The sequence below is a fragment of the Lissotriton helveticus genome, chromosome 3_2 (genome assembly GCF_964261635.1).
Source record: "Lissotriton helveticus chromosome 3_2, aLisHel1.1, whole genome shotgun sequence".
Classification (NCBI taxonomy): Eukaryota; Metazoa; Chordata; class Amphibia; order Caudata; family Salamandridae; genus Lissotriton; species Lissotriton helveticus.
The window spans coordinates 14,097,297-14,116,040 of record NC_136062.1 but is presented as its reverse complement, the minus strand read 5'-3'; the positions used below and the strand labels follow the sequence as shown (position 1 = coordinate 14,116,040).

The 18,744-nt window shown below is 39.1% G+C and overlaps 1 protein-coding gene across 1 annotated transcript in view; it reads right to left on the bottom strand.

The window, feature by feature from the left end:
• Nucleotides 1-1,123: 1,123 nt before the first annotated feature.
• Nucleotides 1,124-18,744, bottom strand: part of FSD2 (fibronectin type III and SPRY domain containing 2) — a 490,462-nt gene continuing 472,841 nt past the window's right edge. The window contains exon 13 of the mRNA XM_078684747.1: nucleotides 1,124-1,807. Coding sequence (XP_078540873.1) covers nucleotides 1,555-1,807 — 253 coding nt within the window. The 3' untranslated portion in view covers nucleotides 1,124-1,554. The remainder of the gene's footprint in view (nucleotides 1,808-18,744) is intronic.

Below are 18,744 nucleotides of genomic sequence, written 5' to 3'. Positions count from 1 at the left end.
TTACTTTTGTGGTACTGGATGATTTGATTCCTCTTTCTGTATTGTCTCTATCTGTCTAAGTCTGTATGTATATCTGTCTCTGAGCCCCTATCTCTCTCTCTACCTTCCTATCTCTTTGTTGCTATCTTATATTTACATTTCTGTGACCCTGCCTGTGTCTATTTATATCTCTGTCTCTATGTGTGTTTCTCTGACTGTCTCAAACCATCTGTCGCTGTCTGGGGATATCTGCCTGTCTCTATGTGTTTCTACCTCTAACAGGATCATTCTATATCTGGCTTTGTGTGTCTCTATAACTAACTGTCTGTCACAATCTTGTGCTATAGTGAGTATCTTGTGCTCTATCTGCTTCTAAATACCTCTCTCCTCCTGTCTATATCTGTCTGTCTGCGTTTTTTTGTCTCTACCTATCTGTCAGTTTCTTTCCATCACTGTCATTCTCTGCCTATTTGTCTCTATTTTGCTTTGCCTTTTTCTATCCATCACAGACTCTATCTTCGTCTATGCCTATCTGCCTTTTTATCTGTGTTTATTTATATGTGTTTATCTATATGTCTTTATTCTCTGCCTCTATCAGTGACTATTTGCCTGTCTCTGTGTCTCTTTCTATATTTATCTCTATTTTGTATCTGTTTCTATGTCCCTTAGACTGTCACCATTTCTCTATTTCTATCTATCTGACTTTGTATGTCACTATATGTCTCTATCTCTGTATGACCATACCTATCATTCTCTCTACCTTAGTTTTTATATATATTTTCACACTTTAGCTATACGCCTCTCTAACTCTCTCTAGCTCCATGTCTCTAACTGTACAATCTCTCTCTCCTCATCTTTTTGTTTGTTTCTGTCTTTATTTATACGCCTCTACCTGCGCCTCTCAATATTTATCGCCTATCTGACTGTCTATACCTCTGTTTTATATACCTTTCTTTGTCTCATCTAACTGTTTTCCGTCTCCACTATCTGACCTAGTCAGATGGCACATACAAACAACAGCATGTTAAGTTTACAGAATAATTAGAATAGGTAAGTAACGCCTTTTTCTTTACTGCATTACTTCCATTTTTAAAGTCTAATGTTTATTTTGACATCTATATATTTACTAGATATTAGGAAAGTATTTAAACGAAAAAACATTTTATTTAGCATTTTTCAAAAATGAAGACATCTACAGATACGGTCTTCTTTTTTCAACATTTAAAATAATTTACACAATTAAACAACATTATAACATTTTAACAACTTCAAACTTTGCTGATGCTCAACAGCATCTGCAAAAAAGGCGAAACCTATAAGCTGGGACAAAGCTTCTTGGTTGTTAGTTGCACTTTAGAAATGACCTTTCAATTCGAGGTAGGGCTCGGACTATTAATACCCCTGAAGAGTGTAGGAATTTTCTACTTTCCAGGCTCTTTAAAACCCATAAGATACAAAAAGAAAGCACATGTTAATATCTTTTGGTTGATACAAATATAAATCCATTTCTTGCAAAGTTGAAACGTTATGCAGTTTCATTTTCATTTCCTCTCTCTGAGCAAATGGGCTTTTATCTCATGATTGAAGGACACCCTTGGGAATTTCAATACCATTACGGATTCTAAGAACTCCAGGCTTTTCCAAAGCAAAACACGGAAGCACTAAGTGCTGGAAATGGCTGTCGAAGGTGTAGAGATGTTGAAATGGCTTCATGTTGAAAAAGGATAATTTCCAATTGTCGTAGTCCAGAAGAATTCCAATTCTTTGTGGTGGTATTGTGATCCGAACATCTGGGGTGGTGCCGCAGTGTAGAAATTCGTATTTGTGCCTGTTAATCAAAGAAATAGTTTATTATATCCAACAGCAGATCTAAACAGCTTTTAAAATATTTTTTGGCTTATCTCGCAATTCATTGTTAGCGTTTGCTACCCTTTGAATACCAGAGTGTCTTCTGTTGGGCTACAGGATATCCCTCTGCTCAATTAATGTAGTGGGAGGACAGTGGACCACTGAATCATCTGGATATGCTAGAAACTGGGCACGGATATCTAGATCCACAGTCAAATAATAAAGATTAAGGGAGGGGAATTATCGTCTTGATCAATGTTACATAGCAAACCATACCCTAGGGCTCACCGTCTCTTCACTCTTATTGAATATCTATTCCTCTCTCTTGTCAGTCACCTGGAACACCACCGAGTGACTTTCCAAATGTACGCCAAAAACACCCAAATAAACTTTCGCTAGGAAATAGCACATGTGATCATGTATTCCACTAGATAAAGGAGCACATGTATGGATGCTGGTTTGTGGAGTGACTGAACCCAACGTCTTACCCTGGACTTGCGGTCTAGGAACATCCTCATTTACCTTACCAAAGGGTAAATACCAGGGAATCATCTTGGATTGTGATGTTTTGTTTATGTTCTAGGTCAACACTATAACTAAAGAGGTCAACGTACAATTGTCCATTTTATGGAAAATTCTCCCACTCCTCTAAACCAACACCACTTGGACATTTCAAGAGAATTTGTGATTGCACGCCTCAACTATTGCACTGCTATCTACATTGGGCTCCCTAAATATCTCACGGACAGGCTTCAAAGACTACAAATTAGTGGAGCCGTAATACACTTGAACCTTTTCAAGTATTACAACATAGCTCCATTGCTAAAAGTCCCTCATTGGTTCCTGGTGGAAGACGTGATTACGTTGGGGGTCCCCTGTATAGTTCAGAAAGCATACTGGGTGAAAGGACCAAATTTATAATGCACTATACCCCATTATATTTCACCAAGGAATATACACTCTAAGATTACACACCGCATAACCCAATGCACCTTTGTATGTGCACCTCAGAGTTGAACCAAACTACATGCAATTTAGAAAACTGTTTATAATTGATGTCTTCAAACTCACCTACAACAGAGCTACACATAAAAAGCGGGTAGCCATTAAAACTTCGGACAAGGTTCGACCTTATCATTAGACTCTAATACCCTATCGCTTGATGGACTCACCCAAGACCCCAAGCATTCTGTACTTGTAGCACTGAAACAAATGTGTGCACCAAAATCTTGCTAAGTGTACATAAGATATGGCATTATTTTGATGAAATGGCCTAACAGCATTCTACAGCGAAACCAGTGATTAATATTGGATATTGGAATTTAGTTTTGCTACTTGATATTATTTGCACTATATTTAAATTGCTGCTTCATGATTTAAAACGTTGGCTTTCTTTGCCCAAACATATAACAGCTGTGAACAATGCAAAATGGACATAAAATTGCTCTGTAGAGCAGTCATTGAGTTTTATATGTGATTCAGCATCTGTGAATGTGTTTTTAATATTTACATATTTTAGGATATATTTTATGGTAGAATATTGAGGTCTCAGCTATTTAGGCCTGCTTTTGTGTGAAATTGATTGTATTTTTTTTTACCCTTCATTTAATGACTGTAAGAAAGTGGATTATTATTGGGGTTGGGTGGCAGGCCACCAACTGTAGTAATGGCACTATTTTTGTTAGAGTCAGTAAAAGTTTCTGTAATTTAAACCTGAGTTCCACCCTTGATAGCCATGGCACAGAGCTAATCCGCTTAATTTAACAAAAGGTGTAAACACTTAGAAGTATCAAAACAGTTAAAAAGTAAAAAAACACAACCCAATAAAATCTCACTCTAATTTATAAAAATAGAGAATATTTTAATGAACAAAATGGCACCAAAACAACAACAATTCAATAAGGAGAATCGCTAGTGTAAATTTAAAAAAGTTTTTTAATAAGAAATAGCACTAAAAAGCACAAAGCAACAATCGGAGACATTTGTTTGTGCTAGAATGGGAAAAAGGTAAGTATCAAGGCTGACCATAATGGAGCGTTGGTTGTAGACCAGGACTAGGTTGGTCCTGGTCAAAGATTTTCCTTCAGACTTAGAAACTTTTATGGAGAAAAAGCTGTTGTCGATGAGTCGCTGGGACAAGCTAGATTCAAAGCGAGGCTTGATGACGACGGGTTGCTAAATAGTGGGTTCCTGGTGTAGTCGTCGATGGAGGCAGGAAAGCTCCAAGTGAGTAAAGTCTGTGTCCAGGAAGGTCTCTTGACATCGGTAGAATTCTGCTCAACACCAGCCCTGTCAAAGTCCTCCACATTCTGACTTAGAACTGTTCTGGAAGTTGGCTTCCTTCAGGGAGGCAAACTAGCAAGCTGAGACCAACTGGTGATGTGGCATTGGTGGCTGCTGCCTTGACATCGTTCTCTGTCTATGTCAGTTCTCCAGGCAGAAAGTTAGGAAGAAGTTTATAAGTTCCAGATTTTGTAGTTTGGGCTGGAGGAGCACAATCGAACACCAGTCCAAGGATTCCAGGACCTCAGAAACAGCCCTTGAGGGTCAGGACTCACTCCAAAAGGTGCTACCAGCAGGGTCCAGGGCAAGGCCACTTGAAACTGGTCAGCTGGACACTTTCAGAAACGTGATTATCTTGCAGCTTTTGTGAACCAACTGACCTATGGAGGCTACTTCTGTGTCCTGGGTACAAGTGGGAGCAGGTCCTGCCCTTAGGGATCTCCTCACAGGACTCAAAAGCCGCTGCAGTCCTAGGTCTGTCTTCCACAGGTCCAGCAGTGTTCTGAAGAGGGTGCCCAAAGGTACCACATATATGCCTGAAGTAACCTATGAGCGAAGGCGGCAACTGTCCCATCCCTTACCAACAAGAAATATTTTCCTAAGGGTAACATTCTACCCACTTTTGCAGTAGTTTCTGTGTGTCCGACTGCAAACAATTCCGGAGTACCCCTGTCTAACTAAATTCCAAAATGGCAGAACCTTTCCTACCCTGTGTAGAGCTCCAGTGCCGACCCTAGAAGTGTGGCTAGGGAAATGAGCAACGCCCCCAACCGGTTCACACTCAAAACTGGTTCTGGGGGCAGCTCCTCTCCCACTGGATTTGGTGCTTGTCTTGCAGGAAGGACAATTAAAGGAGCAGGCTCAGTTGTAAACTTTATCTGCTTGTGACAGGGCAGGCTTGCTTAAAGAAGGTTAAGTTCTTGGGCCTATTATTGAAATGTTTGTTACAAATCTGACCTCACCAATGAATTGTATTTGTAATAAATATTAAAAGAATGCCAAGATTTAACTTGTATGTGATTTCTAGGGGAAGATAACATTAGTAACTATATTAATAATGTATCCCAATGCTTTCCTATAGAACAGCTAGCCCTGTAGCAGTGAAAATAGATTGTAGTACATTGTCAGAGTAAGTACATGTTTAACATACATTTTTTGGATCACTGACATAATATAGAATACCAAAATATCGACCTACCAAAATATCGAGGTGAAAATATAGAATACCAAAATATCGACCTCCTATCTCCAAAGAGGTAAGAACAAAAATATCGAATCAGAAATATCTGATGTAAAAAATATAGTTAGTCAAAATATCAAATTTTTTTAAATGCTTTAAATTAATTAAAAATTAATGAAATAATAAATATAATTAACTTAAACATACTTAAAATACTTAAATAACTTTAAAATTATTAAATAATTAATGTAAGTAAAAAAAACCATACAAATTGATTTGTTAATAGATTTATATGTATAAACGTAATATAAATATAAAATTTACAATACTTTTACCGTAGGATAGCGGAAAGGGTAAAATTTACTATTCCCACTCCAGAGAGTGCAACAGTAGGGAAAGCGTTGGATAGCGTAGGGGTAAAAATTACTATTACCACTCCAGAGAGTGCAACAGTAGTGAAAGTGTTGGATAGCGTAGGGGTAAAAATTACTATTCCCACTCCAAAGAGTGCCACAGTAGGGAAAGCGTTGGATAGCGTAGGGGTAAAAATTACTATTCCCACTCCAGAGAGTGCAACAGTAGGGAAAGCTTTGGATAGCGTAGCGGTAAAAATTACTATTCCCACTCCAGAGAGTGCAACAGTAGGGAAAGCGTTGGATAGCGTGGGGTAAAAATTACCATTCCCACTCCAGAGAGTGCAACAGTAGGGAAAGTAAATACTTCATATAATAATAAAAATCAATGAAATATTAATACCAATTGCAAATAATTAAAAGTAATTAACAATTTTATATAATATAAAAATTAATCAATTAAAAATACAAATAAAAATTAATTATTAAAAATGATTACCTATTAATACAAATTATTTACCAAATAACAATTACAAATAATTAAAAATTACAACAAAAAAAATTCAAATATTTAATTACAATTAAATTACTTCTCACCCTATTCCCCTATAAACACACAACCCACAACAGAAAATAATGTAATAAAATTAACATAATTATCAATTAGCCAATTAATTAAAATTGATTACCAATTATATTTTAATTAATTACCAATTAAAAATTTAAATAACAATGAATTCAAAATAAATACCAGTAAATAAATAAAAAAAATTATTTATAATTAAATTACTTCCCACCCTATTCCCCTAAAAACCCACAACCCACTACAGAAAATAAATTAATACATTTAACATAATTATCAATTAATCAATTAATCACCAATCATATTTTAATTGATTACCAATTAACAATTAACAATTAATTAAAATAAATACCAATAAATACATTACATTTGTTTATTAATTATAAATAAATTACTTCCCACCCTATTCCCCTATAAACCCACAGCCCGCTACAGAAAATAAATTAATAAAATTAACATAATTATCAATTAATCAATCAATTAAAATTAATCACCAATTATATTTTAATCAATTACCAATTAATTAACAATTAATTCAAAATAAATACCAATAAATAAATTAAAATTATTATAATTAAATTACTTCCCACCCTATTCCCCTATAAACCCACAACCCGCTACAGAATTATATTACGCAAAAATTAAATACCATAAAATTAATTACTTAAAATAAATTATAAAATAAAAATACACTTTTAACACATATACTAACATAAAAAATTTAGATATTATTAAAAAATTCATATTAACTTACTTACCTAAAATTCGATATTTTTGTTGTCTATATTCTGTCCATCGATATTTTTGTTGTCTATATTCTGTCCATTCGATATTTTGTCCATTCTATATTTTGAATTCGATATTCCTGCTATTCAATTCGATATTTTTGTGGTCTATATTCTGTCCATTCGATATTTTGCCCATTCTATATTTTTTACTCGATATTTCGCCCATTCTATATTTTTTACTCGATATTTTGACTGTATACCACATTTTTTAACATGTCGTACTTTAAAATATCATATCTTGTGGTTATTTAAGGCCTACTTGGAGGTGGCTAATTAATATTTAAAAGAAGGGTTTTTGCATGTCAAAAGGAGTTATTTTGACAGGTTGAATTTGTAGTTTAAACCTGCACAGCCAGTTTACAGTTGACAGGCTTGCAGCCAAGTTTTGCATTGCCATTTTAGTGGTGACACAACGAGTGCTGCAGTTTACTAGTGAAATTTAACTTACTGGCCTTGGGTACATTTGTACCATATATTGGGGATGTATAGGTAAGTTAAATATGAAATTAGTTGTATACTGATTTGACATGCTTTTAGATGTCAGGGTACATATGCTAGCCAGTGGACTACAGTGTCCCTGTGTGCAGAGTCCCAAAAGAGCACCAGAAAAATATAGCAAAGTGGAGGGTGACAATGCAAAAAGGAGTATTTTCCTACAATGACATCAAAATCAATAAATACATTGAAATTAAAAGTTGACAAGGAATCTAAAAGGACATACCACGCAATATATAGTCACAGGCAATATACTTACGAAACAGGCAATACACATACAGACACACACAAGATAATCCAATCAAAGAACTACAAGCATAACTAAAAGACATTTTGACATAGCAAGAGAAACAAGCTGGCTCAACCAGAAAGAATTTGATTTTCTACTTACAAATTACCCACATGTCCCAAACATGAAAAAAATAGCTGAGAACCTAACACAGGGACTACTGTTTTCAAATATGATTGCATATTTGAAACAGTTTTTAAATGTTGTCAATCTGTTCTTAAATCCATGAACAGGCTGATCCTTAGATTTACACACACCCAGATTCATGACATGAACATACTGCTGAACTGTTTTATATGAGCATGCTGATATTTTGTTTTAGTTGTTGAAAACCAAGAAATAAAGTTTTTTTAAATAAAATCTTAAACCCTCAGCTTGTGGAAAGGAGGGTTTATCGTTATCCAATGTAATCGATCAATTTATTGTATCCAGTAAGAATCTAGTCCGTAGGCAAGCTTTCTTTGTATAAAAAATCTGTAGTTAATTTGTAGACATACATTTTTCAAAAAACTCAGTACAAGAACACACAGCGGGATTTATCAACCGGCTGCGTCACTGAAGCTCAGAATGGAAAAACGCCATTAAAGATTAATAATCCCCCAGGAATGGGAAGAGAAGAACAACTGCAGAATTCTTATGTGGAAAGAATAGACAATGCATAAAGATTGAGCCCTGATGACGTCCAAGTTCGGACGAAACACGCTGGCTGATTCAATTTATGTTATACAAGTTCTTGGATTGAGTTTTTTGAAAAATTGATGTCTATAAATAAACTACAGACACCCTTGAGGTAATTGAAGATTCCTTTAATTCATCTGTTTGGGACTCACCTACACCTGTACCATTTGTCATGGAGTGTGCCACTTTGGCCCTCACAGAAAACTTTTTTTGAATACAATAACAAACTCTACCATCAAACACAGAGCACTTCAATGGTCAGCGCTTTTGCCCCAAGTGTGGCCAGCCTGTATATGGTTGCATTCGAAATTAGGCTCATTTTCAATGTACACAACACCTACTTGAATAACCTGCTATTGTGGAGGCGTTACATCGACAACATCTTGATCTTCTGGAAGGGTGATAGAGCAAGCTGTGACGATTTCTGTTTGTGGGTTAATACTCTCAACCCCTACCTTAAATTCACTCACACTATCTCGGATTGTATGGTCTCCTTCCTCGACCTCAACATCGTTTTGACTGAGGGTCGCTTGATGACAAAACTGTACAAAAAGCCCACTGACTGCAATAGCCTCCTTTTGTTCAGTAGTCATCACCCAAGGGCACTCAAAGAGAACTTACCATTCGGCCAATTCCTCCGGATCAGAAGGAATTGTAGTTCTTCTGAAGATTTTAAATCAGAAGCTTGTAATCTAGCAACCAACTTACATGCACAACAGTACCCACGACATAAGGTGTCACAAGCAATGAAGAGAGTTAGACATATTAACAGAGAGGCCCTTTTGGAATACAGGCACAAAGAACCCACTGAGACACTTATATGTGTGACATTGTTCACCCCAGACTCTAACAGGATTAGAAACATCATTCGGAAGCACTGGGGAATCCTCAATACTGCTGATTTACAACTGCCAAAAATCAGGTTTGGTTTCAAGAGAACCAATAACCTGAAACATATACTCATACACACCGGACCAAGGATCAGACCAGTCCAGACACAGAGAGCCCTGTGGGATCTCCCACCGGTCCTGGGGCACTACCCCTGTGGCTCTCGCGCAGCTTGCCCACTGACCAAACCTCCTAAAGAAATCACTTTCTCCAATAACTTTACTTGGAAACTGACAAGACATACCATTTGTAACACCACCAATTGCATCTACTTGCTCTCTTGCCCCTGCCATCTCTGGTATGTGGGCATGACCACCAGAGCTGCTAAGACACACATGAGTGAACATAGGAGCAATATTCGAATCCACAAAGTTACTACCAAACTCTACACTCACTTTGAGACTGCCAGACACACTTGCGATAACATGAGTTGAGTGATTTTGGAAGCACATCAGTCCATTACCCCAGCAGCCCTGTTTAAGATAGAACAGAGATGGACTTATCGACTGGCCTCTGACAAACATGGACTTAACGATGATATCCCCTGGAGTATCCTTAACAGGATTTAGCTACACCCTGTGGGACATTTCATATCACTATTGGTATTTTTGCCACATTTTTGACTCACCCTTGACGGCACGCCTACTATAGCGTGTATCCTGATCAAGCGCAAGCTGCACTTTCCAAGATGGCGCCTGTATTAATTTAGGGATTGTGCTACAAATATCCCCCTTCTCATGCCGCAATCTAAGCGCTATTTTATCCTCCACTTCAGCGCCTATAGTGAGTCATGATACCCTGCCTAGACGGCCACTTTTTCCTCCTGTTGTTTCGGTCATCTTTACATGCCAAGAATACGCACTGTTTCCACCTCTTAGATAGCGCCCGTAGTGAGTCATGATTTCCTACCAAGATGGCCACTACATCCTCCCACTCCTCGTCACCGGTTGGGTTTCCTCGCACAAGTCTTGGGCTCCCTTGACCCGACCACGCCCACACTGCGCTCGCCTTCTTAAACTCTATGTCCGGAAGGAATCACTACCTCCCTGATCCGGCAGCGCGGGTAGGTCACACGTCACCTGGGTGCAGTTTCTTGGTGAGTATAATCCTCCAACCCGTGCGGTCTGGAAGTGCACTGTTGGCTACCCGCTCATACGTGGACACCCGTAAGAGCTAGACTTTTGGCGCCGATCACTGGCGCCAGCAGTAACATTGCGAGCCTGGAGACGTAGTCTCTGAGCCTGACCCTTGAGCTTGTTTAGATGGTTCCCTGTCAGTTCGACGTGCGGAGTGGCTTCCTCCCAGCAAGGGGCAGCCGCCCGCAGCGTCGGCTAGTGGGTGCCTGGTGACTTGCCTGGGGCCCGGGAGTAACATCCAGCCAGCCGCTGAACTGACTCTGAGTCTCCTTACTTTTGCCTCTCGCTACTACGGGAGGCCGGCAACCGGGCTACCATTACAAGCATGTCCACGCCACATGCTTCCATTGCCTACACATTTTAACCCTTTCTTTTATGGTCCCCAGGACACTATGATCTTTTTGTGTTCTTCACCTGCCGTGAATCTTAGTTATTGGTGAGTTGTTGCTGCCTCACCAAGCTGCTACTTCCATTATTTTATGACATCTAATTTCTCACTGCATGCTTTTGAACCCGCTGGCCTCACTTTCCAACACAACCGTGTAATGACCACTGCGGGGCCATTAAGGTTAACTAAATGTGACCTTGTGAGCAACTTTAATGATATTGTTGATATGCACATATCTGGTGTTAATCACGAGGGTTATGAGGGCAGGTTACTACCAGAACTATTGTACAATGACATTGTATCGGTTTCATCTCTTGGTTTTTCATTTCAGATTGGCTGCTGCACCAACAGGTACTATACCTCTTGGTATCACTTACTATTAGAAATAGGCTAGAATATCACTATGCCGTCACATTTTGTAGTGTAGAGTTACTTTCTTTTTAGGTTCTGAGGAATTTCCGCTAAGATCATCCTGACTTAAATAGGCAAGTAACATTTTGACCAGCCAAGACTGAGCGCAACACACTGCAGCACTATAGCAGTGAGTCGCCAACTCCAATTTTTAATCAGGGGGAAGGCAGGACCATTAAAGTATAATTTACCTGACTCTTCCATTTCCCTGTTTTAATCCACACTCTTACACCCACTGCACCAAACTGCAAAGAATACAAAGATCTCCGCCAAAGAGCCCCTGCATAGGGTGCTTGTCGGGTATTGCAGCGCCGACCTGACGAGGAGCATGCCCGATGATGAAGCATGACACCCAGCGGGCTGGGTTCGTGAGGGCCCTCATTCCAAAAGGAAGGACTTCCCAGACACTCCCCTTTCTCACTAATAATACTAACAGTGTGTAGTCCGGGACATTTTTAGTCCCCCTTCCCTCTCAGCCCCCCTTTATTAGGAACTGCGTACCCTTTCTCTACATGTTTAGCTTGGGCATGTATGCTGGACCTTTCTAAAAGCCCATAGTCCCTCCCTTTTGTTCACCTCTGGTTTTTTAATCATGGAGGTTTTAAGAGTAAGGTTTGGTACTGTGCACAGCCATTGTCCTCCAATAGTGTGAAGGTTTTTCAAGGTATTTCAGGGTGCCAAAGTGCACAGCCTAGTGTGTAATGCAGACTACTTTGAATATGAGTCTAGTTTCAATCAGGAGTGAGTTGAGTGATGACAGCGCTGGAGCAATGTGATGAGCGTGTCTCTTTCCTGAGATCAGTCTTACTGCATTGGAGCTTGGTGAGACTTGAGCTTCCATTGAGTACATATTTACCATAGTCAAGATAGCAAGATTGTACTACAATTTTGAAATCTGATTCTTGGATGAAAAGTCTGACATTTCTTAGAAGCCAGAAGTAATGTTGGACACATCTAGCTGCGGCGTGTGTGTGCGCTTGGAGGTTCAGATAACAGTTAAGTGTTATTCTTAAAGATTTAGGGCATTCAATGATTTTGGGATTGCAGCTTAGAATGTCTAGTGAATCCAGTCAGTCTTAGACAGTTTGGAACAGTGAAGTAGGGAGATCAAGAAGAGTTTGATCTTCAAAGGGTTTAACTTCAGGAGACTAGAAGATAGCCAAGCTTGAATGTCCTTTAGGGTTTGATCTTGAAAGACTATGTCTTCCGTAGACACGATACAGCTGTGTATCATTGGCATAAAGATGTTCGCATAGGTTTGAATATTTTATGATTGTGGTCAAAGGTTCCCTTTGCAGCTTTAAAAGGGTTTGGGATAGTATTGATCCTTGTGGTACCCCTCGAGTGACAGGAACAATATTAGATAGCATCTGTTTAGTTTATTTACTGAGACCAGTTATTCAGGTGAGAGAAACCAACTTAGAGCTATATCTTTTCTTTCCGTTCTTTCCTTGAGAGTTTTTAGTAAGATGCCATAATTATCTGTGTTGAACGCCACAGGTAATTTGAGGAGTATGAATTAGCAAGAGCTTTCCTTGTCCAGAAGTCAAAGGGCATCATTCATGTTCTAAGTATAGGTTCATAATTTTATATATACGTCAAAGAAACAGCAACGGGCTGTTCCTTTGTGAATGAAGTGGTCAGTCTCTCGCATAATGCAAAGAAATTGGATTCTTATTAACTTTCCTTAGCAAAACAATAATAAAGTATCGATAGGTGGTATTTTTGTGATTGGACAGGAACACAAGGAAAACTATAAATGTTCTGCCATTTGTCTAGTGAAAGATCTGCTGACATCATGTTTGCATCGTACTCAAATGTAAATGACATTTATTTTCTTGATCCTTAAATAAAACATCAAGAGGGTCCGCTATATAGATCCCTCAAGAACAAGAGCATGGATAACAACATGCTGTTTTAATATTGCTGCTTTCATGCAGGAATTTTAGAGGCAATATTCTGTTCAGGGTTTTTTTTTGGAATAGGTGAAACTGTCCAAAAATATCACTCATTTTAGAATTTAGACATCTCGAGAAACTATCTGAGATACATAGGATATGAAAAAAGTTTACTCAAAAGAGAAAGGAAAAGGACATAGTGCAAACCTTGAGTACAGGTCTGTAAGTGAAGACTCACTATAAATCACAAAACTCCTTCTATGTAGAATAACGTTTGAATCAGGCACAAATGAGTTAAAAACACAAGAAGCAACCAGGGCATTTGCAAAATAGCAATCCCAATCTTAGTGTTTCAAATCAATCAGAACCTAAAGGATTACCTTGTACGAACTTCAAGGCTCATCCTAAATAGGAAAAATATGCACTACCACAGCAGGACACCTTCTAACAATTATAGGCCACCGTAAATGGCAAACTTGTGTGGCTCCCATCAGTTCATCTCTGGTAGTTAATTCATATACAAGAATCAATATACTGGACAAAATTTCAGCAATTGCAATCAAAAATGCAATCTATACCCGACTTGGCCCATGTGACTTGGCTCACGTAGGTAAGACAAACCAAGAAATGAAAACATTAAAAAAAGTAATCCATTAGCACAAATCAAAAATCAGACTTAAAATACAAACAGCCACACTGGTAAATTGTTATTTTATAGTGGAGAACAGAAAATTACTTCAAATGGACAGCACCACAAATTGTTCAACACATTTTACTAGTAAAGAACGTAAAGACAGAGCTTTGACAAAAAAAGGCACTTATGATTCTGATGTTAAAGATGGCAAATGATAGACTTAATTAGCAACTGGAACTATAAATTGTACTATAGTACTAGTAATTATAACAAAAGGCATTGACTATTGCTCAGGGATCTTATAGCTCTTTCTATAAAATGTAAATCAGCAAAATAAATGGATGATGTGTCTAATTTCTGGAGGTGTATCAGGGCTAGCTTGTATCATCTAACTTGGCTCTTTTGTTAAACATTTTTTATTGCTATGACTTAACACACTTTGGGCCAGATGTAGGTAAATTCAATTTAGCGAGTCCTTAACAGCGATTTTTACCGAATCGCTATTAAGGACTCGCTAAATTGAATGTAGGTAGGAATCGCATAAATATTTGCAATTCCTTAATATTCCTTAATTGCGAATCGCAAATTGAGATTCGCAATCAAGGAATACCATCCCATTCATTTCTATGGGCCAAGAGGCCCATAGGAATGAGTAGGATTTACGCCCTGAATTTGCGAGTAACCAAGAGTGCATGTGTGCACATGTGGCGCTCATATATGCCCCAAGGGCATGAATGTGTGCCACATGGCACTTTTAAAAAAGCAAAACATGCTTTTTTAAAGTAAATCGCTAATTACCACCAAGCTGGTGGTAATTATCGATTCCTTAAGGCTAAATTGCACTTTCTTTTTTACTACTTACATTGCATTTAAGGAATCGCAATTTGCGATTCTTAAATGCAATCGCAAAATAAGGAATCGCAATTTATGCGATTCCTTATTTTGTGAGTAAGTTTAATCTTACCTACATTGCTCAAATCCAAATTGCGATCGCAAAGGCTGAAATTCTGTGAATTCCGGCGTTTGCAGTCGCTATTTGGCTTCCTACATGAGGCTCTTAATCATTAAACATTCCAGTTAGAGCATACAAAAAATCATTGAGTATACCTCATAAGAACAATTCATACAGATTGATAGAATACTTGATTAAAAAGATCAACACAACGGTCGGATAAATAACTAAAAGCAGGGAGGCCATACTTAAACCTAATTTACGTCTCCTTGGCCCTTTCAAAGAATATAGGCTATACTCAAGGTTAAAAATGGCTTAAAATCTTGTTCCCTTGATCTAGTGTTTGACGCTCCTTTGTTGGTTTCTAATATTATCCCGGGGGTATAGGAGCGTCCTTGTCTCCCTCTCTCTCTTGTTGTTACTAAGTTAAAATCTTGTTCGCCACATCTTGAAGGAGGGGGATTGCTTCTGTAACCAGGAAGAGACTATGCATAGTCGGGCTACCGCAGTTGCAATAAATATCAAATACCCACCTTGCTGTGGCTACCAAACAGTCACAGATCGCTCCACCAGGCCCAGTAGCATTGCTGTGGGTGTAATAATAACTTGTGCGCAAATCATATCAGTCAACAATACCTCCATACCCCCAACTAATTGCCTTAGTTTAACGCACATGAAAAACATTCACTATAATTCCTCCCAACCCATATAAAAGTTTTTGCCGGAATAAAATAAATGTTAAAAATAGTTTTAAAATGCTGTGTAGAAGAAATCAAGATGTCTTCCGCCATATCAATGGATTCCACAACACAATATTCCATTTAAGATTTTGAGCCTCAATTATAGAGGTTGCCAATCCTATCTCTCCGCCTAATTCCATCAATCAAAGCCTTTTTGGCTATCATGCCCCAGTTCAACTTTCTCTGGTGGAAATCCTTATTCTGTAAAAACTTTAAAAGATCTGTTTTTGGGAGAGAGTATTTTACTACCAAATCAGAGAATGGGACAGTATGATCTTTGTCATAGAAATCCCCTAGCATCGTTATCCCCTTTTGTCTCCATCTAGCCATATTAGTATCCCAAAAAATAGAGGGTAATAGCGACAATGCAAATGTAGGTGTATAATAACAATCCTCTCAATCTGAAAAGATCTATGGACCTACTTCCAGACTTAAGAGGATGCCGCAAGAACCTTAAAGTGCGTATTCTTATAGTAACTCACTTAAACACCTAAGAAGTTTAAAGAATTTCTCCTAACATTGGCCTATGACATTTCCCTAGCTGGGCAGCTTGACCAGACCAAACCTTGGAGCAGGTTGGTGAACCACTCTTGTGTCACCTGTCAAGCCAGTGGCAAGACAGTCAGCCACCTAAAGGCCTCCTTAATTCCACTACTAGTGGTTGGAGAGCTCTTTGAGAGCATTGGAATTGACATTGTTGGTCCCCTAGACCCTCAGCCAGCATTAGGATCCGGTTTATTCTGGTGGTAGTGGATCATGCCACCAGGTATCCCCCGGCAATTCCCCTGAGGAGCCCCACTGCTCCTGCAATGGCAAAGGTCCTTCTTGGTATTTTTTCTAGGGTTGGATTCGCAAAGGAGGTAGTATTAGACATAGGTACAAACTTTGTCTGCATATTTTAAAACACATGTGTGCTGGGTGTTGGGGGACCTATGGGTTCACCACCCCATACCATCCATAAATGGGCTTATTCAAAGAGTTAACACGACCCTGAAAGGTATGATTGGTGGACTCCCTGAAAAGTTCAGAAGGAGATGGGATGTTTAACTACCATGCCTGTTTTTTCTTACCGAGAGGTGCCGCAGAATGGAGTAGGGATTTTCCCTTTTTAACTTCTGTTTGGACGCCCTCTTCACTCTTGTGAAGGAATGCTGGGAGAGACCTCTCAAAAACCCTATGCAGAATATTGTGGATTATGTACTTGGCCTTCATTCCAGGATGGCTCAATACATGAAAAAAGCCAACAAAAACCTTGAGGCCAGCCAAGAGCTGTGGTATGACCAAAAAGCTGCCATGGTGGACTTCCAACCAGGGCAAAAGGTGTGGGTTTTGGAGCCTATGGCTCCTTGGGCCCTCCAGGACAAATGGACAATGCCCTACCCTATCCTTGGAAAAGGGGAGCTCACCTATTTGGTGGACCTTGGCACATGTAGGAACCCCAAGAGGGTCTTATATGTAAACCACCTAAAACCCTCAAATGGCCATGCTCATAATCACAGATGAGTATCAGAAAGCAGAGAGTGAACCTCTCTCTGATCTCCTTTCTCACAACCCTAAAGATGGTTTGGTGGAAGGATTGATCTTTTCAGACACCCTCTCTGCCCAACAGCAGACTGATTGCAGGTAACTTCTAAATACGCTTGCTGAGCTCTTTTCTTGGACCCCTGGTCCGACGAACTGATGTATAAATGAAGTAGACACTGGCGTCAGCCTACGTGTCAAAAATAAAATCTACAGACAGTCTGACCATGTCAAAGACAGCATCAAGGTGAAGTAAGCAAGATGCTGGAAATGGATGTCACCGAACCCTCGTAGAGTCCCTGGGCCAACCCAGTTGTTACAGTCCCTAGCCTCATTTCCAGGGTCAAATAAACAAAATTAGGTTTTGTGTGGACTATGGGGGGCCTCAAAGTCGGCACAAAAACTAATGCACATCCAATTCCTAGGGCTGATGAAACAATTGACATGTCGGGGGTAATCAAATATCTGAATACTTTTGATGGGAACTCCCAGTTCACTGTGATGCCCGTTGCATTAAAGAATGACCCTGCCACCTTCCATAGGTTTGTGAACAAAGTCATTGTTGGGCTGGAGGCAATCAGTTCAGAATATTTTGATGCTATTGCTTTCTTTGGTTCTACCTGGCAGGATGCACTTTCGAACAGGCAGTTACCCATGAAAAATATCTGTAGACATGTGCCTGTGACAGGAAAGCAATGGAAGTGACATAACACTAATGCTTTGGGGTTGGGATGAGCTACAACCTGTAATTTATTAACTATATGGAAAGCAAGCAGTGAAGGAAACAGCAAGTCCTATTGTTTTAAAGCAGCCAAGGTGTTGTCTTTGGGAAATATCATTCATTTGCCTATTTATAAAAATACCAATAAAGACCAGAAAAGGAGTTCTTCAAAGTAACAGAGGGGAGAGGAGTTGGGCTAACTGCTAGGGAGGTCGACCTCAAAACTGGGGGTTTGAGTCTTGGCAATGACGCTGAACATCCTGTGATTCTGGGTAAATCACTTAATCTCCCCATGCCTAACGAAAATGAATGTGTTCTCATGTAAGGCAACTGGAGCTATGCACAGCGCTCTGATACCTGATATCGGGTCAAGTTTTGCGCTATATAAGACTCGTAAAAAATGACATAAAATTAAAAAAACACTCTGTTAATGGTGTATGGCAGTTTTGGGGAAGCCAAGACAGGACTTCAAAGTTAGAAAGAAAGGGAGGCAGTTTAAACACATTACTCTAAGGTAGATGAATATTTGTTAGAACTGACATCTTTAGTGTGGTCGTATCCCCAATTACATGTCTTCCTACTCCACTTTTCTGACCTAATTGTTGCTGCCGTTGTGGCTCTGTGATCTTTACCACTACTAACTAGTGTGAAAGTGCGTGTGCTCTTTCCCCCAAAGATAGTAAAATTGGTTCATCCCTGATTGGCAAATTTAATTTACATATAAGTCCCTAGTAAAATGGTAATACATGTACCTATGTCCTGTAAATTAAATGATACTAATGTGCCTGCAGCACTGATTGGGCTACCCACCTAAGTAGTCTTTTAACCATGTCTCATATGTACCCTTGCAAACCACTGTGTGCAGTGTACACTGCAATGCTGATATGGCAAAATAAACATTTTGCAAAGCCCACACCTTCCATTTTCATGCATATTAGTCAACTCTAGAGTAGGCTCTTGACAACCCAGGAGGCAGGAT